The 24,647-nt window shown below is 51.9% G+C and overlaps 1 protein-coding gene and 1 long non-coding RNA gene across 10 annotated transcripts in view; one reads left to right on the top strand and one right to left on the bottom strand.

Moving 5' to 3' along the window:
* Nucleotides 1-4,456: 4,456 nt before the first annotated feature.
* Nucleotides 4,457-24,647, bottom strand: part of FRMD4A (FERM domain containing 4A) — a 622,361-nt gene continuing 602,170 nt past the window's right edge. For 7 of the 9 annotated variants that reach the window (XM_047739601.1, XM_047739605.1, XM_047739603.1 and 4 more), the window contains exons 22-23: nt 22,702-22,798; nt 6,502-7,636 (exon numbers count right to left, since the gene is read on the bottom strand). In XM_047739601.1, the coding sequence (XP_047595557.1) occupies nt 7,534-7,636; nt 22,702-22,798 (200 nt within the window). In that variant the 3' untranslated portion in view covers nt 6,502-7,533. Of the gene's footprint in view, nt 7,637-20,398; nt 20,471-22,701; nt 22,799-24,647 lie in introns of all 9 variants that reach the window. The other 2 variants (XM_047739604.1, XM_047739600.1) reach the window with 1 other exon arrangement.
* Nucleotides 7,636-18,973, top strand: LOC125106076 (uncharacterized). Its single transcript, XR_007129214.1, has 2 exons — nt 7,636-8,258; nt 10,088-18,973. It is a non-coding gene; the product is annotated as an uncharacterized LOC125106076 (long non-coding RNA).

Genomic DNA, 24,647 nt, shown 5'->3' with positions numbered 1-24,647 from the left:
TAAAATGGGACTTGGCCGCATCCTGCTAAGGTAGAAATAGGTGTCACTGTTCATCTGAGTGAGCCCACTGGGTGCTGGCACCAGGCCACCAGCTGTGGAAGAGCCCTTCATCAGGCTGATGTTAAAGGCAGTTCAGAGACAACCATGTGTTCAAGCCCCAGAGGAGTGCTTCTGGCCGGTTGTGACAATTCCTGCTCATTTGACAAAGCATCTAGCTCTTGTCCCTCTTTTGGGTTTTCCCCAGAGCTTCATTAGAATAAGAAATGACTTGGAGAGGACAGACTCCTAAATACTTCTTACACACTTGAGAAAATAGATGATTGTGACTTCGTTATTTTGGGGAAAACTGGCTTTGACTTGCTCTTCTTCTGAGACCGTGACTCACTTTACACTCCCATGGGCCCAAAAGATATTGGTGTCTTTTGTCCTTGATAATATTTCTTTTAATCTTAAAAATTGAAGATTGGCTTGCAATTAATGTGGCGGGAGCTTTTACCGGTGTCTGATGGCAGAGCCTTGGTGTCCATGCATTGACGGGATGCTGTGGGCCTGCCAGTGAGCGGACAGGGACAGCTTGGGGCATGCGGGCCAGGCCTCTCTTCCCACACCTTGCACGGCAGCTGCGACACGGAACAGCGAGCCGCCTTTCTCCTTGGGTGGCCGGCTTCCTGTTAGGTTCGGCCGACGGCGGGCACACGAGAGACGGGCAGCTCCTCTCTGTTGGCTTTTTCCTTCCCTCACAGAGGTGGTGTGGCCGCGGCTCGCCAGCCCGGCACAGCCGTCGGGTACGGACGGAGGAGCTGCTTCCCGCGGGCGGTTTTCCACACGTGGAGAGGGGGCTCCGTTCCGCCGCTCAGAGATCACAGCCCTGTTGGCGGGGGCCGCCTCTCCTGGGGCCCAAAACCCAGCGCTGTGGGTCTTACTGACTTGCCGGGGCCCCGGGCGGCCAGCTGCCGAGGCGAGCGGCTCCCCTCAGTCTGCTGCTCGCGGGGTTGCCTTCCAGCTCCGCGGGGCACCTCCTCATGCTTCTAGGTTTTCACAGTCCCTCACCTTGGTTTCCCTGCCCTGAGCAGGGGCTGCTTCCCTGGGGTCCTCTTTGCGATCTTGCGTTCTGTTGTGCTGTCCCCTCTTCACCGTCTGGGTGACAGTCCGGCCCTTCTTAGGAAATCCTCTCTGTTAAGGTCATGGCTACGGTCTCGGACTCCTGATCCGAAAGGCAGTCAGATGGGCAGCGCCTGCACAAAGGGGAAGGGGCCCTGGGTCCTCTTCCTGGCACCCCCGAGCTCTGAGAGGTTTCCCCGCTAGCGTGCATCACTGTAGCGTCGAGACTTTCCTCCTAGGTGATAGGGTTCACTCCCAGGGGCTGAGGTCGTGGGGACACCCGTATTGTCCCTGCTGTCTGGTCCTGAGGTCCTGTCCTTGCTGCCTCTCTCCTTGCCCCCCACTCTGCTCTTCGGCGGCCTCTTCAAGGCATCCTTCCATTCCTGCGGTGACTTCGACTTTCTCAGGACCTTCTTGGCTCTGCCTTTCCTTGTGGATCCCATTGTCATTGTCACTCTCCTGGGGACCTTCTGTTGCCTTGCTCTTCTGTCCTGCCACACGGTGCTATAAAAACCAAGCTGTGTCATCCTGTCAGTGTCCTCCAGAGCGTCTGGAGGGGATTGACCAAGTGTCCAGTGTCCCTTGGACCCCAGGTGATACCTGGAGACATTCTTCCATCTTCTCTCCTCTCGGGGGCTCTCCTCAGTGGACTGCTCTCTGCGGACCCGGCCCTGCTGTCTCTTCCCCTCGCACTTAGCTGCGGCCTCACCTGGCTTGGCTTGTGCTGGGCTGACCGCAGAGGGGACCTTCAGCGCTCTGCCTCCACACTCGTCGGCAACTGGCCTTACTTCACTGGGAGGAAAAGCTGTTCTTCCACCCGTCCTAAGTAAAATCTACTTTCTTAGCACCTGGTAATGTGTTCTAGAACTGATTTCATTTCTCCCTCCCTGCACTCCTGATCTCATGGAAGTCTCATCAGGGCATGGGCGCTGCGTCCTCGGTTTGCTGCAGATGTGAGGCGAGAGAGAGAATGGCTGGATGGTCATCCAGTGGTGTGGCAAGACGGTCGGGCGGTCCCGGGCTTTCTGGCCTGACTCTGGATGGCTGGACATGCCTGAGCTGCGGGAGGTGGTGAGGGAGCAGATTCGTAGGGAAGGCTCAGAACTCCGGCTCTGGCCATGTTAGCGCGTTCGACCGCTGAGCGGTACAGGTGTTGTCAGCCCCTAGATGACACTGAAAACCGTGAGGCCAGGGGAGAGCTACCAGAAGCGCGGTGGCTGGTGGAGGGGAGGAGCCGGAGAGTAGAGCTGGGTGGGACACACCGATGCCGGGCTGCACCAGGAGATGACAACTGTCAGGGAGGTTGGAAAGAGGAGCCCCGCCCGTCAAGAGCAGGAGGACCCAAGAGGTGTTGCATCCTGGCCTTGTGGTGAAGGACGCCAGGGCATCCGCTGTTTCCTGTTGCTGGTAAGTCACGTGAGCTGCGGACAGGGACTTAGCCATTGTCTGTGGCGCTGTGCAGTTCCTCCTTGACCTGGGCAGCAGTGGCTTTGGAGGGGGCGGTGGTAGATCAAAAGCACGCAAGGAGTAGGTTTGACAGAAAATGGAATGAATGAAAAACAGAAGGAACCTGCTTGTGTGTAGGGATAGCAGTTTATGGGGAGAAGAATGGGTTTCTGGTAAGAACTCCTGCACAGTTGTAAATCTACGGGCTCTGTGAGTCCGCTTGCTGTTTAGACTCGGCACTGCAGACCCCATCGCCCCTGTGTGAGGGGACAGCGGCTGTGCCTGGGGGCGGGGGGGCCTTGGTGCAAGACAAAGAGGGTGTAGCAGGTTCTTGCCCTCTCTGCGGCCGTGACTCGCAGCAGCCGGCTCCTCGGACCAGGTTAGCAGTGAGATCCCGAGTAGACACTCGGGGATTTCTTCCCTTTCGGACCTCTTTGACTCTTTTCCTTCCCTTTAACGTTGGTGACTTAGTTTGCTTTTCTCTTGTGGTGGTGGGTCTGTGTCTAACCTGTGCGAGTGTACGCTTTTGGAGACCGGACTCCCCCTGCCCAGACATGCAGCGTGGCACTGCCTGCCCACCCCTGCCGGGGCTTCTCGGATGCCTGCTTTGGGGAGGAGGTTACAGACGGCCTCTTCTGAACTGGTATTCGGGAGAGAGGAGCCAAAGGCCTGGGTTATTTTTAATGCCTTCTACTGGGATTTTTGGGTGTTTATGTTCTCCGAAAACCAGAATAATATCTGTGTAGAAGTGCTTTGTGAGCACTTTGTTGTATGGGGCTGGGGGTGTGTTGTGTGGAAGGTAGAGGAAGTGCAAAAGCACGGTCTTCCTGCCGCTTGCCTTCGTGGGCTCGTCAGCTTCATGAGGAGATAGCGGATTTGTCTCCCAAGCTGTGACATGTTTGCAGGGAAAAAACTTAGAGAAGATATGTCTGTGTGACGTGAATGCTGATCATCTTGAGGTACGGAGCCCCTGGCTGCTCTCGCAGGGGAAGGCTCAGAGGTGTAAATGCCCTAATGAGCTCGCGTCCCACACGCTTCGCGTTCTCCGTGGATGGTTTTCATTTTTGGCAGGGCTTAGCTCGCTCTGGCTGCAAGTGCTCCAGCAAGGGCTTTTCATCTGGAGGATGCTCTTGGCTTCCAGACGTCTGGGCTCCTGCTGGCGAAGACATGCCTGTTGGCCCCGGGGACGGGGGACGTGACCGCAGCCCCGTCCTTACGAAGGTGAGCAAGTCACCGTCTTATCGTTAAGTGGCGGGGTGGGGGGCTTTTGGTGCCCGCGGGGTGGGGGGCTTTTGGTGCCCGCGGACCCGCAGGCTGCTGTGTTGGTGATGCGACTCCGGCGGTGGGGCATGGGTTTGATGGTAGGGTGGGCACGAGGCTGGTGAGGAGCCTGAGCATCCCGCTGCCTCCCTGATGGGCCCTTGGCTTCCTGCACGGCCCTGGGCACTGCACAGGGTGGTGGAGAACCCAAGGACAGCCTCCAAAGCCCACATTCCCTCTCTCCCCCACCACAGAGAGTTCTGTGCGAACAGGACCCAAACCTGGCACGAACTGCAGACCGGTAACTAGTTGTAACCAACGGTGTCAGACAAAGACCAACCTCTAACCTCAGACCCTTTTTTGTGGTGGGAGAATACACAGTTGAGAATGGATTATCTCTGTATACTTAACAAGCCCGTTAGAGTAAGGGAGAATTAGACTTGACCACACAAACTGAGCTCATCTGTATCTAACAAGCCAGTAAGGAGATTAGCTTTCGATTGACTTTAAAAAAGGAGTCCAGCGAGGCTGCAGGCACCCAAATTAGAGATTTCCAGACTGTGGGTCATCTAGAAACAAAATCTCCAAGAGGCAGCTGAGATCTTTTCATTTTGAAAATGCTTTAATAAGTGTTGACAACACTGTTTTGCAAAATGTAAAGGTACTATACAAATTCTTAATACAAAAAGAATAAATTAAAAGCAGATTTCTTTTTTAATTCTGCAACTTTGTCTACAACATACATCCTTTTCATTGATTACAGTTGAACAGAATCCAGTAAAATCATTTTCCATGCTCTACAGTCAGTTTCAGGAGCAACCTAACCCTTTCTCCCCGTTATTAAACTAGAGTCCATTTTACACGACGTGTAATAAACTATTGACATGAATGTGTATGTAAAACTTTACACCTAGTTAACTAAGCAGTAACTGGTCATCTGATAGCACCTGGAGGGGTTCTGCTCTATTTAGAACTAACACTGAATGAAAACAAATCGGGATTTTAACAGTTTCAACACTCACCTGCATATAATAAAATAAAAAAAAATCCACCTGTCTTACAACAAAGTCTGATGTAGGTGTTCCTACCAGTCTTCAGGCTTAACAGGCAACTTCTTACACGTATCCAGAGAATCCAGTCGGGCCTTTATATCAGACCAGGGGGTTCAGATTCCATCTTACTTTGTTTTAAAGAAAGACGGATCTGTGAAGAGCTCGCAAGTGCTTGTTTGCACTGACTCCCGTTCCCCGCCACACTGATCATTAATCCCGTGGCTCTCAAAGAACTAACATTATGTACATTTTGTAGTAACTGAACGCAGCTCAACAGTAAAACCTGTTTTACGTTATCTCTGTCTTTCCTACCAGACTCTCGTGGCGTTTGAACTATAATTTTCCTCCCTCTCCGTTCCTTTCTGCCTCCTGAATTTGAAACCCAAGCGTTGAGAAAGAATTTTCATCTCTTATCCCTGTCACCCAGCTGGGCTAAAAGCGCGATCTGAGGGACTGCAGGCCGGATTTGAAACTATGGGACATGCTGTGTAACCTGCAGCCACGTGACCTCATCACCTCTGTTTCTCTGGACTTTTCCCATTGCACACAGTTCAGTCTGATTGGCCAGTATGTCTCTGGGGTGAAAGAAAAATGGCCCAGTGTATAGTGTTCTGAATGGGGAAGGAAGAAACCTGTTGGCCGTAGCTCTGTTCGTCAAAGTATGAGCAACAAAAATACCGCCCCCTCCGTCCCCAGAATCCGTTAATAACATTAGAACCAATTTTGTTGATCTCGCAGGGTTTACCCACGTGTTGTGTGAATATTCCTCCCTTCCCCAAGCTGTGTCACCAGTCCAGTGCCCACAGGGCTGGGGAAGCAGGCCCTGAATTGTCTGGAGTGGTCCCAGTGTGCTGTGAGCCCACAGCACTTTCCAAGCTGCAGCGGAGGGAGCACTGTTAAACTGACTTTTTAGGGTCCATCTTCCTTCCTGGTCTGGTAGTCTCGTGATTCTTGGATTATACATACATAAAAAAATGATTTTTCTTTTTATTCTAAAGCTAACTGGTTTTGCTTTCCCACAAAACTACCCCACCCCAGCTCCTGTCCCTGGCTGTCAAAAATGCCTTTCCAATAGGAAGTCGTTAAGTGAGAAAAACCGTCCCTCCCCCCGCCCCCCCTTGCGCCCATAAGCACAGCGTACCACCTCCGTGGAGACCGTGTTTGTGCCATTTTGAACAACCCAACTAAGAGTGTGCGCTTGTTATGATTAGAAAAGTATTTTTGAGGCCTTTGAAGATAGATGGCTTTCCAGTTGTGTCTTAAGCATAGCTCAAAACACATGTAAACATGCAGCTCTTTCTTCCCCTCTGGGTTTCTGCAGACCACTGTGGTCGCTCAGGGTCGCTGCCAAGGCCGGAGGCCCCTGGGCCCCCGGGGAGCTGGCGTGCTCTTCAGCCCCGCTCCGCCTGCTAGTAGACACGGGAGTAAACTCTTCCTACCTAAGGGCAGAGTTGGGTTCTCGGAGTAAGTGACACATGGTAACCGGGTGCCCAGAGAAGTCGGGTCTGAGCTCTTTGTCACACAAGTGCTAACAAGTAGAAAATGAGCCACAACAGTTAAACACTCGAATGGATCGTGATGTGCTTTTTCCCTTGGTTTCCCATCAAAAGTAAAATCAAACACCTTGTGCAAAACAACAGGACACGCTTTTACTGCTTGTTTTAATGAGAGAGAAGCGCTCTTGGCCATCCCCACCTTCCGCTTCCTACAGATCCCACCAGGAACGCAGCTCGGTGCAGCGGGCTGGGCCCGGACCCCCACACAGCCCAGGCTGGCAGCGCACCCTGCTCCCCGCCTGCGGGCCTGGCCTCCATGGGCACACACCTGGGGACCTGAGGCTGCAGCGCCGCTCTGGCTCCCTTGACTTGATCATCATACTGGCTGAGTTCTCCAGGCTCTGGCCTGAGAGAGAAGGTGGGACATTAAGGGCGAGGGATAAAGAGAGGGAAACAATTTACAAATGGTTGACTTTTCACTTGTGATGAGGAGTAGCAGTTGAGAATTTAAAAGATTTCACTGCAGAAAGAATGTCTTCCTCTTGGCCCCTCATATTTTTTTATTTTTAATTTTTTTTTTTTAATCTTTGGCAGCATAGAACTGATTGTGATCCTTGGGTGCATCTCTAACACATGAAGCTTCCTGTTCATTCTCCTTCCCCTCCCCCAACAGCGACTCCCCCAGGGAACATTTCAAGTGTCAACTGAGCAGTCCCCGCGCGTTCGAGGTGTCCTCCTCACCGAGCGCCTGGTGGGCCTGCGGGTGGCAGGCTGACCACAGTGGAACAGTCCTTCAGGATCACCCTGTACGTAAGTCCCCTTTCCTGTTCTCCTGCCACTTGTCCACAGGAATTGGATGTCTGCTACCTTCCCTGATGGTTTCTGGCCTGGGGGCTGTCACAGCCCCGGGGTGGGGGGAAGCCACCAAGGTGCCATTGAGGATTGGTGCCTGGCTCTCTGTGGGCGAGAGCGCCAGGTGACACACAGTGGGACCGGAACCTTCCAGAATGTCTCCTCAGTCAGGGTTTTAAGGGTGAAAGGGATGTGGAGACGGGAGGAAATAAAAGTGCTGAGGGCCGAAGCTGGTGCAGGGTGACAGTGCGTCTGGGTAAGGCAAATGAGAGGCAGTGAGGTGATCTCTGAATGGCGTTGAGGCGGTCAGATTGCGGCCGGCTGGCTCACACGAGGGTCCCGGGCTTGGCTTTCTCCTGCCCGTACCACTGGACATCGGCTAGTTCTGGATAGAGGGAGGAATCCAGGAAACAGCGGTCGGTGCAGCTCCTGCAGGGAAGGCGAGGAGGAGAGGAGCAGGTTAGTGGACGAGAGCGGCCTTCCTCGGCCCTCGAGTACAAGTCCGTGCGCCCTCACGGGGGGTCTGCTACTGCGAGGGGTCTCCCTGGGTCGTGGGGAGATTGGCCTGAGTCAGGGCTCAGCAGGGGGAAGCTGCTCACAGGCAAGAAAAAAGAAATCCACGTTCAGGAGCCCTGCACACCAGGGACGCCCGTGGAGGGGGAGAGGGACACAGGGGCTTGAGAACTCTAGGAAACCCTCCGGTCCAGGCCCTGCCCTCTGCGCCTGCACCTCAGGAGCGTGCAGACCTCCGGGATGCCCAGAGTCCTCTTTCAGAGAGCAGCTGCTTGGGTCGCCCTCCAGGGGACCTCAGGCACCACCAGCTTTCCCTGCATTTGTATGTGGTCCTAGAAGCACGTTCAGAGTGTCAAGTGAAACGGAGATGATATTTTGAAAGGAGTTTAAAAAATTTCTGAATCCGCACTATTTATCTTAAATTACATCCACTGTTTTCTGATTACAGAAACTGTATGGAAAATGTATTGGACACTAGAATGAAAACAGAGACTTTTTCAAGTCCTCGAGATATGCATCACTGTGGAGGCTGGGAGAAGTGAGGAGATAACTACAGACACGCCGAGGCCAGTATTCAGGACTAGGAAACCGCCCCTTTCTGGTCCCAAACTGGCTCTTTCGGGGCAAGAGTAGAGGTCAGACTTCACCTCCACGGACCCAGGAGAGGGGGTGGCATTCGCCCGATTGGTGTCCGGAGGCAGGCTAAGGGCTTGGGGCAGCCCCTGCGGCCTGGGTAGATGAAGGCCTGCCCTCCTCTCCCCTGCCCCACTGGCCGCAGCCCTACCGCTGGCCCACTCAACTCTGGGCTCTGTTCACGCACTGCATGTCAGGCCTGGCGCCCCTCGGGTGCTGTTGCCTTTGTTCCTAGCATGGCTCCTACTATCCTCTGAGTGTCGATTTGTAGCGAGTCCCACACCAATGAAACTAGAGGCCTAGAGCCTCCAGGTAATGAAGCAACATGTCCTGTGAGTGACATTGGTCTGTGATTCAGGGGCAGTAGGTGTGTCTAGGCCCCAGAGCATATGCTGTTTTGGGGTAGAGCTGCTGCTTTGGGAACACCACGGGGCTTCTGTGTATGTGTCAGAGGAGACCTGGTTCTCCCCGCCCTTGGCGCTAGGGCTTGGGGTGGGAGGAAAGCAACACCGAACCCCACGTCCTGCAGCGAGGTGAGTGAGCACCTTCCCCCCAGCCCCATGAGCCAGTCGGTGAGCGAGAGCAGCTGTTGGACCCATCTCTCTCTCTCTGACTGGCCGACCTTGCTAGGAACGAAGGGATGAAGGCATTGTGGTTTTGTAGATGTTTCTCATCTGGCTTTTAAAAAACCCATAAAAGTTGGAAAACCCAAGGCATCGGTGGCATCCAGGGGCCTTTACTGAGAGCCCTGGGCTAGGACTCCTGACCCAGTGGGATGAAGGCCACTTTCAGAAGCAAAGTGACATACAGGCCCTTCCTCCTGGTGCTGGCCACAGGCACCTGTGAGTGATGCAGGGCCCTGGAAGCTCCCTCTCCACCCTGGCAGAAGTGCCGTTTGCCATGTGCCTGAGGACTGAGAAAGTTTTTCTGGCAGGAAGTGGCTGGATCCACTGGGGGGACCTATGCTGTACTTTGGGGGCTGGTCCCTCCCTAATTCCTTGTGGTCCTGATGCTGCCCTTCCCCTTCCCCCAGGTGAACCAGTGACCCAGGTGGGCCAGTTAGAATCCTCCACCCATGGTCTCAGACTGCTTCAAAGAGGCCCAGCAAGGCCAAGCAGCCTTCAGCCCAGGGGGACGTGTTTCCTCCTCACACTGTAGTTAGCAGGGGCAGGAAGTGGAGGCAGAGATGAACGAGAACTAGCCAGGTCTGGCTCCTCTTGTGCTCTAAACCACGAGGCAGCCACGATACTGGAAAACCCATCCATTTCTAAAACAACAGTTGGGTCCAAATTGTTTCTGGGAGTTGGAATAAATTAAGGCTACCTGCTCAGACGGCTGAAGCACCTGTGGAGAAGACACTTAGGATTTTCACTCACCTAAGTTCCAAATAGACTTGCCCCTCTTCTTCATTCTGGTAAGAATGACCGCCCTGAGGTTCGCACTTCAAAGAAACGGCCCATGTGACAGGTCCTGGAGGAGACCAGCTGGAGCATTTATGTCTCAGAGAGAAGGCAAGCTCCTCCAAGAAGGATTTTTGGAATTTGTAACAAGAACAACAAAAACCCTTAGTGGAAGGGCTTTGAATTGCTTCCAGAGCTGCGGGACTATTCCTGTAAACACTGAATTTGTAAGATGGGGACACCTGACCTTAGTTCTCAACAACGGGGGTTGCAACTTGATTAAAAGCCAGTAAGATCCTGAAATTTTACTTAGTTGAATTTTGTTTTCTAACAGTTTGGCGACAGTGCTGGGATCCTAAGGAGACCTCACACGGCTTCGGGGACAGCAAGAAACACAGGCAGTGGAGACTGTGAACCCTGAGGTGTCTCTGTCACCGTTTGTGAGGCCGTGGGTAAGTTCCTCTCAGTTCCGAGCTCTGCTTTCTTGTGTTAAGCTCCCCATGGAAGTGGCTTCTGGGTCTAAGTGAACATTGGCTGGCCTGACGGATGGCTCTGAGTCCTCGGCCCTCACTTCACCTGCAGTCCCAGGCCAGGGCGTGGTGGCTTGGCTTGAGCTGGCCGATGGTTGCACCTGGAACCTCAGTCCCTAATCCTCAGTTAGTCCCCAGGGCCCACGTGTTGGGGGCTGCTGGCTGTGCACACCTGACGCCTCCTTTTGGCCAGTCCATGGCATCATCTCTGTGGTTACTGCAGGTCTGTTAACGTGCCCGTGAGGTGAAGGAATAACATGTTCATGAGAACCTCAGAAGCCAAAGCTGCAAAATGGGTGGGTGCAGGCCAAGCACTAAGAAGCCATTAGGGCGCTTGCCCACCCCCAGTGCTGGGGCACGTGGGTTACGGAATGGGTTAGACGGCCACCAGGTCGACCTCAAGAAAACTTCCATGACAAGGTACACTGTGAAAGGCCCCAAGAACCCCAACCAGCGGCACGTCCCTCTTGGGTGTTCACTGGTCTCTGAGAGACCAAAGGCTCAGCTGAGAGCTCTTGTCCTCCGGTTCCAGAGAATGGCATGTGCCACCTGCTGGCGCAGCTGCTTGGGTGCTGTCTGGTAAAACACGCTAGCATCATCGTGGCCGTCGGGAAGCAATTTCAGTCCAGAGCAAGACCACAGAATGTGAAATGGAGCTGCTCAGGCACATGCCCTCAGAAGGACAGATCGTAAATGCCGAGAGACTGATGTCCTGTAACTGCCTGATCAATAGAAGACAGACACTTCTCTCCTAAGCAGCCAACACCTGCCCAGGATCTCTCCCTGTTCTCAAGCCAGTGAATCGGGACCATGGACATTGCTAGAACACTTGCCACTTTTCTGTGAGACCACCTTCTGCAAAGTGTAAGACTCCTGTGTAAGGATAAGGTGCTTACGGACACGTAGGCTTCACACCGGGTCACCTGTCACCCACCAGACAATCCCGTGCAATTAGGGACACCTGGTCTTAGGTCAGACCTCTTGGAAAAACTCCCCAAAATGGGATCCCAGTCATCTCAAGGCTCTATGGGTGCCCCCACCAAACCCCAGGGTTTTCATGCTAAAAATAGTTATGGTATCTCATGCACACAGACCAGCAGTACTGAAGACAACCTAGAATCCCAGAGATCCCTATGAAGATTGTTCCAGTGAGGTAAGTTTGTTCATTTAAGACGTGCACGTGAATGTAAGGGTTCCCAAACAGAATGGGATCCATGTTTTAGTTGGTACGCAGAAGCCTCCGGAAGGCTTCAAAATTTGGAACTGCTTCACTAATTCTGATTCATTGCAAAAGGGTAATGAAAAGTTCAAGACAGAGGTGGTACCTAAAACAAAAGACTGTCCGCCTGCTGGGACTCCTGCTACTCCCCGTTACCCTCCTCTACACCGAAGCACTCGTGGTATTACTCCTTTATCCGAATGGTCTTCCAGCCTGCAAGAGACTACGTGAGCCTGTAACACGGCTGTCAAAGGAGGGTCCCCACATGGGGCCCTCGAGGGATTCTCTTGTAACGGATACCAGTGACTCCTGAAAGAGCCCAGCGGAAACTAAACCTGGGGCACCCCTGTCAGGTTCCGGTAGTGCATGAGATACACTCTGTACTTCAAACCCCACTTGCTCTGGAGCCCACAGATGGGAATCCTGGAAAAACTAGCAGAAGCCTGCGACAGGCAAGAATCCTTACCAGAGTCCTCTCTCCCAAATCTCTGTAGCCCACTCAAAAGAGGAAGGTAAAATTTTGAGTTCCTTCCTTTACAACTCCAAACTGACGGGTTACTGAACCTCTCTTTCCCAGGGACAGCTGTTGCCCTCCTGTCTCCTGGGTCCTGAGAGCTGGGCTTGGCAGCCATCACATTGCCCCCGCCCCCACCAATATATGGCCAGGCAGAAATGTGGGTTGAACTCCATATGCTTATCGCCAGTCCTCAGAAGTCTCTCGGCCTGTTTTGGTCATCTCTGGGAGTGGCTCTGGCTCCTGGGAGAGTGGTATTCTCTGTACCCTCTCTGAGGACGCCTTCTGTGTCCATGGTGGTGTTCAGTCCTAGCCAGGAATAGTTACTGTTTGGGCTCAAACCTGACAGAGTTGAAAGGATTTTTAGGAAGCTCTCTGGTCAGAAGTTGGCCAGATTGGAAGCAGCCTGTCCTCACCAGAACCTGACAGCAACCTCATGGGCGGCTTTCTCCCCATGTCCTCAGAGGGAAAGAAAAACATTTTGCCGCCATCTGTGGAAGGATTTACTAGAACAAGCCAGACACTAAGCTCTAAACCTGGAACACAGGAATCTTGTGATTTCCATTCTAACTGAAGGTAGAATGGGATGGGTGGGTCTGCCTGTGATGTCTCTCAGGTCGCAACCCAATTTCTTGAGGAATTAAAAACGAGGGTTCCTGTCTGAGGACAAAGCACATCTTCACCAGAACAAGTACAGCTCTCGGAGCAAGTCAGATCCCACCTGTCGTTTTGACCCATCCCCAAACCTTCCCAGTTCGTCTCAAGAGGCTTGATGTGAAGGCCTTCTCCCAGGAATGGTGGGAATGTTGTACTTGCAGAACTTGTCTCATAGGCCATCCCTTTCCCGTGCAAACTTCAGGGAGGTCATTCTTACCAGAAGGAGAAAAACAGGGGGTAGGCTATTTGGAATTAGGTGACTGACAGTCTTAATGTCTTCTCCCCAGATGCTTTAGCCGTCTGAGCAGGTGACCTGAATTCATCCCAACTTTCAGAAACATGATTTAGTTCCAGCTGTTCTTCTGTAAACTAGTCAGTTTTGCGTTCTCATACTGGTCTCCTGGCTACACTTTAAAACGAAAGCTGTAAGATCTCTACGTCTGTGGATGTATGTTGTACTTGGGTGACGTTTTTTCTACCTCTGGGTGATAATGCCAAAATTAATTTGTAAAAGCTTTTTAATTAATTGGCTTAAAAAGAAGCTTTCCTTGTCAACAAACCACTGCCAGTTTTGTAGCAACAAGATTACCTGAGAACACCATCTGGACCTGGGCCGCTGCCACAGGTTTGCACACTGACCTCAGAGGCCATGTCGCTGGCCTGCCGATCCCAGAGCACGCACAGCCCTTCCTGTGCCTTAGAGGCTGCCCTGCCCTCCTTAATCTCCGGGACTAGTAGAAAGGATTAAAGGCATCCTCGAAACCCCATTAGGAAACTTCTGTGCAACTCTGGAATTTCTCTGGACCAAGATGCGGTCATTGGACTTTCTGAAGCTCCAGTCCTTACGTTTAGAAAAGCTTGTTCTAACTGGCGGGTGTACACATTTGCCTCCTTCCTGGTACTTTGACCCTCAGATTGCCCAACCAGACCTGTTAGGATATTGCCACTTCCTCTCTCTTTCCAGAACAAGAATACCACCCGACCTTCATGAGCCACATTCCGGAGAGTACTCGTACTGGAAGAGACATCAAGTCAAGGACTCCCTCTGTCCTATTGTGCAAGGACCTTTCTGGTACTGCTGACCAGTTCCTGCCCAGCTAACCCTGGAGGCATCTGCCCCTGGATTCATCTGCCCCAACATCTGGGAGTCAGGGTATCTGAAAGGAACAGCCTCAAGCTCTCCAGCCACCAGCAGCAGAGGGCTAGCCCAGATGTCGGACCAGGCCTCGAACTCTCCTCCTTCCCTCTGAAAATCGTGACAGGCAAAAATGAACCAGACTCCTCCACTTAAGTGTTGTTTTTCTATCTGCTCTCTTCTGTTACTCCTTGGAAAGACTTGGAAAGACTGTATGCTCCCCCTTACGGGCAACTGCCCAGGGAGACAACCTCTCAGACTGCTGAATCTGCCTTCACAAACTCTGATCTGCCCATGATTTTGGGCACCCCTGGGCTTTCTTGCATCCATTTCTCCTTCATAAACCACATCCGAATTCCCTTCAATGTCAGCTTCTACAGTTAGACTTCGCAGCCAGGCTTTCCCAGTGTCTTCTTGTTACCATTCTCCAGTGATACCCATCCTTGACCAATGAGGTACAGATACCCGTGTGCCCTAGATAAGTCCACTGGCATCACCAGGCTCTTATGATTTTCCAAATCAGATTTGCCCCTGATCACAAAGAATTTTCACCAGAAGCATCTGCTTTGGCAAGGAATTTAGAACAACTCTTTACTTTAGACTAGGAGACTGACTTCCTGAATGTGCCAGAAACCTAACCAACCCCTGGCTGGACCGAGCAGACGTGGCGCTGACCCCCTGAGCAGGGCCGCTTCAGCCCGACAGCATTGGTCTTTGTCCGGGGTGGGGCGCTGATCCTTCTCCCGGGGCCTCTGAGCACCCAGACTGGCATATAAGCAGTTCTCTCTCACTGTACCCCAACTGTCCGCAGCCAAACTGAGACATCTTATTGGTCAGCTCCCCTGAATTTACATTATCAGGTTAAAGGAGACCAGGAGGCATTCATAATTCAGGAGTCGCTTCCTTTGGCTGATCTCTACCTCGCTGATTAGGGGCGTGCGAACAGGCTAGGGCCCCAGACTTTGCTTTAACCCATCGAACCACTGACAGCTCAGGTGCTAAGGCTATCGCTGCCCAGCAAGACTCCCTAGATTCTCTGCCTAAAATTGTCTTTGACGGCAGGCTAGCCCTCAATTACCTCTTGGCAGTATAGGCTGGCTGTGCCACAGTCAGTCAAGATGCAGACTTGGCTTAACACTTCCAGGGAAGTCAAGGTTCAGTTACATCGTCTGAGAATAAGCCACTGGTTACAAGTCCAGTTTGACTCCTCTTGGAATTCTGATTTATTCAGCTGGTTCCCAAAAAGACCAGGCTTCTGGTTTAAATCTATACTACAGCTGGATCTTTCTATCCTACTTGTCATTTTGTTTTATGATTCTTTAAAGTACTGAGTTACCCAGTCTGGCCTTCGTGAAAATAACGAGCCTGACACATTTCAAAGCCTTGGGCAAGCAGTGTCTGACATCTACACCCTTGACAAAGTCTCCTTGCCTTGACTGTCCACTTTGACCCAATATAAGTTGCTCAGGTGTGGCCTTTTGCTTGCTACTATTCCCGAAGCTGTTCTCACCCTGAAGGAAGGCATGGTAAAGAATAAAGATACAAGCATGAGTGAAGAAAGAACACGGATCATCAAAAGGTGAAGTCCCTGCAAAAGACACTCAGCAGTGTATAGCGTGATTGCTGCCCCTCACTCAATACTGAAGGGGAAATGTAGAACCAAACTAAAATGGAGTCACTTATGTCAAGGAAAAAATGGAGACAATCAGTGTAGGCTCATAAAGGAAGATTAACCTATCCTTACACAAATTCTCGCTCTTCCCAGAAATCAGAGGACACCAGCCAGTCTCCCAAAGCCAATTCGGTTTAGCTCTTTCTGAACTTCCCCGTCCCCTGCAAATATGCATGGTTTGGTTTTTGGCCTTGCTACTTGTTCAGATGGGGCCACTGAGATCCCCTTTCCAGTTCCCTCCTCTGTGGCACATGACATGTGAAGATGGTCTTCCCTCCAAGGGCCTTGTGCTCCATCTAACATCTTTGATTACGGAAGGAATAAAAGGGAAAACAATGCCTAAACAACGTGGTTATCAGTGATGGTTTCTGCAAAAGATCTTGAGCAACAGTGGGGAATGTGAAAGGATTTCAATCTAAAATGAAACCAGAGGCTATGAAATGAACAATCTCACGCATGTCCCCTCAGAAGAATGGAACTTAAGAACTCAGAAATTGATTTTCCGTAAAAACTTACTTACAGAAGACTGAGACTGACTGCTTAACCAGAGAACTATGCCAAGGATCTCTTCCTGTCCTGCAGCCGATGAATTTGTTTGGACTCTGGCTAGACTTTTCCCTCTTTGCACACTTTGCAAATCCAGCCTGCCCCAAGCCCTCAACGCTCACCTGTAGCTTGCTACAAGCCTGCATTTCTCAAAGTGCACTTCTGCCGCTCCCACATGAACTCCATTTCTGGCCGCTGGAGCCTGCCTCAGTTGACCTCCTTACTGAGGTAGTTTGCCATCACTGGGAACATTCCAGTTAGATAATCCACGTAAGTCAACCTGAAAGCAAGGTTTGCCAAACGCATCAGAATGGGTTACCCATCTTCGTGGGCATGCGGAAGCCTCCAAAAGGTTTCACAGTACCAGAATAGCTTCATTAAGAACGTCATTGCAAAAGGATAATGAAAAGTGAAAGACACAAGAGGTACCCAAAACCAAGACCGTAACATTGACGTGACTCTTCCTACTTTCCTTTATCCTCTCTCCCCTCCGAGCACTCATGATCCGCTCATCCTCTGAGGTGTCTTTCCCCTCTGAAGAGACCACATGACTGTCAACAAAAGTCTGCCCTGTTACTGGCCCCAAAGGTGGGCCTCCATATGAGCCCTCCTCATAGTTGACGGGACTCTGAGGGGTTTTCTGGTAACCTGTGACCAGTTAGTCCGTTAAAACAGCCAACGGGAAACTAAAATGGAAATGAATGGAGAGCCTTGCTCAATTCTGATAGATCCTAGGGCTATATGCTCTACTTTATGCCTCACTTGCTTGAGACCCTGCAGGTGAGGGCCTGGGAAAAGTGGCAGAAGCTGGCAAAGGGTGGGAATCCTGATCAGAGTCCGCTTCCCTGACTTCTTACAACTCAAGTCTTTATAAGAACAGAAGTACAGCCATTTAAATGGAGGCAATTCAGAGCCCACCTAGCATTTTTAGCAATCCCCAAATCTCCACACCCACCCCCCTCCTCCCACCATCATCTCAAAAGCTTTATAATTACTGTAAAAATCTGGCCTCAGGATACCAAAATTCCGTCTTGAAGGAACTAGAGATGTGAATGTTCTATCTGGTTTTCTCTAGAGTGTCCCTGGAAAATCTCAAAGGATTTGTTTCTCCCCTTATAAAAGATGCTTCACTAATTAGGTTTATTTGCTACGTTAAATTACATGGGAAGCTTTGTCATGTAAGTAATAAAAACCTTCTTAGGTTATTTTTATAGACCATGTTATTCTTGAAAATGTATGAAGTTTCTAGAAATCTGATATGTCCTGGGTATAATGTTATTCACAATTTCAGTTATTATCTTTAAATGTTGTATATCACAGAAATAATCAAATTTCCTTATCAATTTCATTATAATGAACTCCAATTAGATCTGAGCATTTTAAAGTGTTTTGTCATTTACAGCCATCTGATTTTTGCAGAACTGAGAATCAGGAAGGAATCCTACCAAGAACTCCTGACACTGCTGCTCGATTACAAGGTGCTGAACCCTAGTGCGTATTTTGTGACCGAAGAAGGCTCCACCTCCCGTCTGGTCCACTGCAGAAGCTGGAGACGCCAGACTCAAACTGACAAGTTAGAGGCGTACCAAGTCGAGGTTGAGGGCTTCCTCCCAAGGTGTGGCAAATTTCTCCTTCCCTCTCTGACCATTCTTCCCCTAATTCTTACTCCATGAAGGTCTGCGTGATCCTCTTGTCCACCTTTCTCCTGGCCCTGGCCTGCAGAGATAATGCCATTGTGCACCCGTCTCAGGCCACTGCCACGGGAGAGGTAATCTACCCGTCACAGACTTATGCCTGACTGCCCGCGCCTCAGTTGCCCTGGGCCCAATGCAGCCCCTCTCTCCACCAGGTCACAGGCCCTGGTTACGAACCCCAGGCCCAGAGAACTTGGCATCCAGGCTCTGTCCAAAGAAGGGGACACCAGGCAAGGGTAATAACCAAATAAAACCACAAACCTCGAGTTGTACTGGCCTCCGTGGCTGTCCTCCTCTGAGTCCCAAGCCACAGACTCAAACAGAAATGACCAAGAACCATTCACGAATCCAAGTTTGCTTCCCTTGGCAGATCGTCCGCCTCCTGGACAGGAGTAAGCACGAGCGAGCCTGCACTTTGGGACTTCTCCCTCACTCTCGCAGATGTCGCAGAATTGGCTTCTAGAACAAGACCTGCCTCACGAATTCCTAGGCTCTCTGCCCGAGCTGTTCCTACGCATAGCCCCGGAGTGTCTCTCAGCTGAGGTGCTGCTGTGGCCAAACAGTGCCACTTGCTGAACTCGGATCGACGCTTCCCGGGAAGTGAAGCCTCAGTTACCCAAGACCCCCGCACACGGCAGTGGCTTACAAAAGGGACTCCGTCAGTGGGGTCTTCCTGATCAGTTGTTCCTCTGCTCTGATAACCACAGTCGTCCCACTCACGCACGCTTTGCTCTCAAAAGCTTTAACTACATGGTTGCAGCCATTCACCACCCAGCAAAGGATCTCTCCACGGACAGAACTTCAGAAAAGGAACGAAGAGAATGACCAGCGTAAAGAATGAACCTGATCTACTGACCTGTGAGTACCACACAGATTCAGCAAAACCTGTGAGAACTGAGCGTTAGCTACAAGTAACCCTAATGCCTTAAGTTTTGATCACATCTCTTGGTGAGGCTAGGAGTCTGAGTAAAAGGAAGGAATTGTTAAAAATAAGAAAACAAGCCCCAAATGGAGTCACCAATGCTAAGACCCACATCACCAAACTGAGACCTCAACTTCAGTATCAGTTCTCCCAGAGTCGTAACCCAATCACAAATGACCTTGCAAGAACCAGTCGATTTTTTGCCTCATATAAATCCGTGTTCCTGCTCCCTTCTGCCTAGAGAAGTCTCATCTGGAACAGCTCCTTTCTGTCTGCTAGAGATGCTGCCCGAGTCATGAATTACTGAATAAAGCCTATACTGTGTCTCCGATTTCCTCGGTTTGTTTTTTTGAGCACCATCTTCCTCTCAAAGGCTAAGCCCCTGTTTTCCTAATCTCCCATCTGCCAACTCAGGAGCCTTTCAATAAAAACTGTTCCACGTGTCTCTCCTAATTTGTTCAGGATCTCATCCTGCCCTACTTTTTAGGGAGAAGTCTCTGCAACACTCACTCTCTACAAGAAGATGAGGCTCTTTGCTGGTCATCAGACACCCCTGCCTGTTGCTGCATCTGTGTTTTTGCCCGTGGAACGCCGCCGCCCCCCCCACCCCAAACCCACCCCACGTCGTGGAAGCCAGATTCAAGAGCTATTGCCGTAAGCCCGAGTCCTCCTGCTCCCCCTGGAATGCTCTGAAGTCTCGGAGTAGTTAATACCTATGTCCTGCTCTTCCTCCCTCTCCTTGCATGGCTCCTGTTAGAACTCCTGGTCTCAAGCATGGTTGCTGGGACACAGGGTTCTATTTTTGGCTGAAAAAAAAGCTTATAACTTTTTATCCACTATCCTTATCTTTTTTAGTCGACCCTTGAAATGCTAGTTAAGTCTCAGTGTCTTATCTACCAGTTGGAATCTGGGCCCTGGGAAGCAGAACCTGACCAGGAGGTACTGGTTTTCTGCCCACTACAGCAGGGCTTCGCGAATTTCAATGTGCATTTGGTTCACCCAGGGAGCTCATTAAAATGCAGATTCAGGGCGCAGGAGTGGCTCAGTGGGTGAAAGCCTCTGCCTTCGGCTAAGGTCATGATCCCAGGGTCCTAGGATCGAGCCCCCCATTGGGCTCTCTGCTCAGCAGGAAGCCTGCCTCCTCCTCTCTCTCTCTGCCTGCCTTTCTGCCTGCTTGTGATCTCGGTCTGTCAAATAAATGGGTAAAATCTTAAAAAAAAAAAAGTAATAAAATGCAGATTCAATTTCAGTATGCCCAGGAGTCCAGCTGTCCACCAAGCCCCCGGGTAATGATGGTGGACCACATTCTGGAAAGCAGGGCATTTGGCAGAGTCTGCATCTGTCCCTCAGGAACGCTGGACAAAATCGGGTGGTCTTCAGGTGCCTCGGTCAACTCGGGTCTGCTTTAAGTGCTTTGAAATGTCAACTGCAAGAAGCTCTTCTCTCCACGGACTAAACCACAGTCACTAAACCAATACGTACAGAGAGTCTGGAAAGGGCCAGAACATACTCCGAGGTCTTTTCTGGGAAGTAGCAGGGGGACTATCTAACATCTGCTATAAAAACAGACATATACACAGAGCTCCACGGGTTTCCAGAAATAAGACATAACAATAACAGCTTCCATACCATTCACAAATTTCCTTCTGGAAATTACGATATGGGCAGGGGGGACACATGCAGCACATCTGAGACCACAAACTCATGAGCAGCAAAGGGGGGAGGGCTAGGAGAACCAAACATTCCCTTACGGTACCTCTATTCATCAGTGCTTTGGTGAGTTGGAGACTCAGACCCATCCATAATGGGTGAGTTTTCTGTTGCTTCTCTGAACAAAGGAAAGCAGAAGAAGGAAGAGAAGAGACGTCATGTTAAAGAGAGGAACCGACACAGACATGATTAGTAGCTTATTAATACATTGGAGAGATTGGCTGACTCCATACCCCAGTGTTAGTGACAGACAATCCCAGCATGCAGAGCTTTCAGGCCCCCGGAGTGAGTCAGAGACCTCAGTTCCGTGAGGAAGGCAGGCTTTGGCACTTTTTACCCATTTCCCATTTTCTGATCACAGCGTGGGGAGTAGTTACTGGTTGTTAATGATCATTCACCTCCATCTGATAAAGGTTCACTTCAAGGACCCAGACTGTTTCCAGTGGGTTTCTGGTTGGTCCTGAGGCCTCAACCAGCTCTCTGTGGTGACACCCAGGTTTCAAGACCAGCACAAGCCACGTAGGCCTTTGAGGTTGTGTTCACCCACTTCCGGCGGGCTGTCTGTCAGTCACATTCAGATCAGGGAAGACCGGGCACGATCCAGAAAACGTGGAGGAGCCAAACAGGCTAAAACCTGAAGCTCTTACTTGGGTGGAAGGGTTTGGCCCCGGGAGGTGCCATCCTGAGAGCAGACCTAACATTCTTGGAGTTCCTCTGGGTGCAACTCTGGGGCCCGAGGCCTTGCAGCAGCTGCCCGACCCCACAAGACGGAGCTGGCGTGAGGCTGGGATGCAAGGGAGGGTCATAATGATCTGGGACAAGGACAGAGCTGTGGCCCCAAAGGTACACCGAGACATGGGAGCGGTTGCAAGTTCCCTGCAGTTGGGACTGCGGACGGCAGACGGAGGGGGAGGCGGCAGGGGGCACAGCTCTGGGCCGGGCAATCTCAAGCAGGCCTCAGAACCTCGTTCAAACACAACTGCCCGGTCCCACGCCTGAGTTTCTAATTTCGTAGTCATGGGTGGGCCCCAGAATCTTCCTTTCTCACAAGATCCCAGGCCACAGATGCTCAGGCTACTGGTCTGGGGACAACACTGTAAGAACCACCGGCCTGGCAGAAAAAGACAAGACCCCGGAGGTCCGGGAACGCACACAGCTTCATTCGGCCGTGTGACTCCGGGCAGGGCACGGCTTTTCCCTGAGCCGCCTCTGTCAAACCCAGAGATCTGCGTGTCGCCCCCTCGAGGCCGCAGTGAGGGACATACGAACGCCTCCGCCTTAGAAAAAGCTCCTGGCCTTTGAGTACGCAGCAAGCACTCAATAAGCATTAGCTCGCCTTCCCTTGTGTCAAACACTGGGGCCCCAGAGAGCCGGGCCTTAAAACCACCACAGGTAAGTGAACAGGAACGGAAACACCACCTGCCAAGCGCAGGAGCCGGAAATGCCTGCCGTGGAGCGGATCGCGGTCCCGCTGACCCCGCCCCCGCACAGCTGCCCACCCTTCCCGACCTCCCCGCGGACGCTCCAGCCAACGGGGACCTGACTAAAGCCGGACAAGGGATCCCTCACTTCTTCACCCCACGGTCACCGACAGGACGTGACAGCCAGGTCGAGGCGACATCTGAGGAGCAACAGAGGCGGCAGGGACCGCAAGGACAGCAGCTTCCATGCGTCCTCGGGGCTTCGGGAGTCTCGAGCTCTAACTGTCCTCAAGGTCAGAGGCGCTCTGCCCACACTGGAGCCCGAGAAGGAACGGAATGCTGCTTCATCTGGGTGGATCATGTCTTATGGTTCTCAGGGTGCCTGTCCCCGGTGCCCTGTGTTTGTTACAAACAAGCAGCTGGCCAGGATGGAGACGGGCTCTGAGCCTCCTGCCCGTTTCCCTCAGAAGCATCTTGGTTCCCGGACAGGACACCCTGGGGAGCGAGTGAAGCCCGAGCGGGGCCCAGCGCCTGGTGCTCAGATCCTCTGCCTCTCACCAGGCCCTGCAAGTCCACCTGAGACCATCTGAACACAAATACACAGGCTGTGACCAAGAAGTGCAGTCTACCTTCGGGCACCGACCTTCCCCATGTTCCTGGGACCAGTGTCGAGAGAGAGCTGAGACCCCTAGCCTGTCTAAAGGGACAGCTATGGAAAGGAGCCAGGTCAGAGGGAACAGCGTTCTCGCAGCTTCTTCAGGAAGGAAGAGGTTTCCCAGGAACACACCCTCACCATGTGTTTGCTGACAAACCCTTCTGTCACTAGGATCCTGTACTTGTTACTACATCCTTCCTTACTAACAAGGAAAGCTGAGGATCATTCTAGGGCCTGGAAGAGGAGCCTGGAAAGTCTGAAAGGGGGACTCACCCAGTCTGCCAGGTCAGGATGTGGTGGGGACTGCTTGGGGGCGTCGCTCCAATTTCACTCGACGGTGTTGAGCTTCTCTGGCTTTGAGGTAAGGCAGCTGCAGGGAGGGGACGCAGAAGAGACAGGGCTCACACACAACTCAGGTGAACTTCCTTCCAGAAAACCCAGATATGACCCCGCAGTGGGGTCACAGTGGGGAGATGCCCCCCACGTTTGGCCAGCTCCATTTTCATCCTCAAAGCATGCAGCTCCATTCTGAGTCCAGCTGACCTGGGGATCCTAGGCCCCAGCTCTGCACTAGCAAGTGGCCACAGGGATGGCAACAGCCCCCACTGTGGCAGGGAATCTGAAGCCCCGGGAAGAGCCCGTCTCTCTGGACACCAGGGAGAGAGATCTCCGGGCATCCTCAGATGTGGCCCCAGTGTTAAAACAGTGCTGTGAACAGAGAACTTCCAGAAAGATGGCCAGCACTTGCTCCTTGTTTCAGGCCTGTAACTGACCACATCCAAGGGCGCAGGGCCTCTAAAGGAAAGCTCATCCAAACCTGACTACTAGTGTATCGATATGGGTCGCATTTTTCTAGCTAGGAAAATTCACTAGCAAGTAAATCCTCCTGGAACGCATCCTCTGCCTTCCCGGGAACGGAATCTTTCTCATCAGTAACCCTCAGGGACAGCTGCTTTGAACTGTCACCTACCATACGCTCCCGGAGAGCTACCGAATCTCTGTCTAGGAAGCCAATCTACCGGGCGAGCGCTACCGTTTTGACAGAACAGAAACCGCTGTTCCCATCAGCGGGCAGCTGCTAACGCCATTCCAGAGGCTCGTGCTCTTTGAATGGTAATGTGTAATGCATTCATTTGCTCCTTCTCAAAATCCACCTGGAGGGTCCAAGGCACATTTCGCCGGGCTTCCATAACAGATGGAGGAACATGGAGAGGGGCGAGGACCATGGTTCTCTCATGGTTGCCTGAATCACTTCTATTCTCATCTCTGGAACTTGTCATTTGGTCGATGGGCCATAATGAATGAGTCAACGGGGACAGAAGGCAGGAGCTGTGAGCCCTGGTGCACCCAGGCTGGTGGCCCGTCCTTCCTCTTTGTCCCACTCATTCCAGGTCCCAAGAATCCCCTCCTGTTCCCCAAAGGTGAACCCCCTTTTCTATCCTTCCCCCGATTACCCTCATCTAACTCCCGTCACAAGCAGATCCTGACTTGGAGTTCCTTCTGTTGACTACTCACTCTCATTTTATTCTTCCATTTTTAAAAAATCATTTTACTATGTCTCAACCTCCTTCCTTTTCTTTCCCTATGGTCAGTCTGAGCAGAGCCTCCCGGCCATGCCCCCACCTCCCTGCCCTGTGTGTGTGCTGAGAGCCCTGCCCCTCACTGCTGAGCACTGACGGCCGCTGTCACCACTGTTGTTTCCCAGGGAGGGGCTGGGAAGAGAAAGTAGCTTCTGAAGCCAGCGGTGATGGTGTTCACTCTGGCCCTGCCCAGTACTTAGTACAAGGATAGAAAGTAGCTCTTAATTAGGTTAGGAAAGTTTTTAAGATGTAGTATCATCTTGATACTACAAAAATTCCTCCGGTCCGTTCCTAACATCACGGAGAGGGGATCTCCAGAGTTCTGGCACTCGAGCTGTCCCCATCCAGGGAACACCCCCTGAATCCCAGGGCCCTGGCGCCGAAGCCCAGCACCAGCGTCCTCTGGAAGGGGCCCCTCGGGTCTCTAACTAGTGTCTCTTCAACCAGGGTGAAGGTGCACCTTGCACTGGATAAAGCCTGAGACCTGTCTGCACAGAGCTTCTCTGGCTGTCCCTACAGGAAGTGGCTGGAGGGACGGTTTGCACCCGCCACCTCGGAAGCCGAAGTGGGAGCCAGTTAGCCCAGCACTGCCCCTATGTTCCCTGAGATCTATCGCCCCTGCAAAACCGGGGCTGGCAT

The sequence above is a fragment of the Lutra lutra genome, chromosome 8 (assembly GCF_902655055.1).
Source record: "Lutra lutra chromosome 8, mLutLut1.2, whole genome shotgun sequence".
NCBI lineage: Eukaryota > Metazoa > Chordata > Mammalia > Carnivora > Mustelidae > Lutra > Lutra lutra.
Note: the sequence above shows the minus strand (reverse complement) of the source record. Positions and strands in the feature narration are given on the sequence as shown.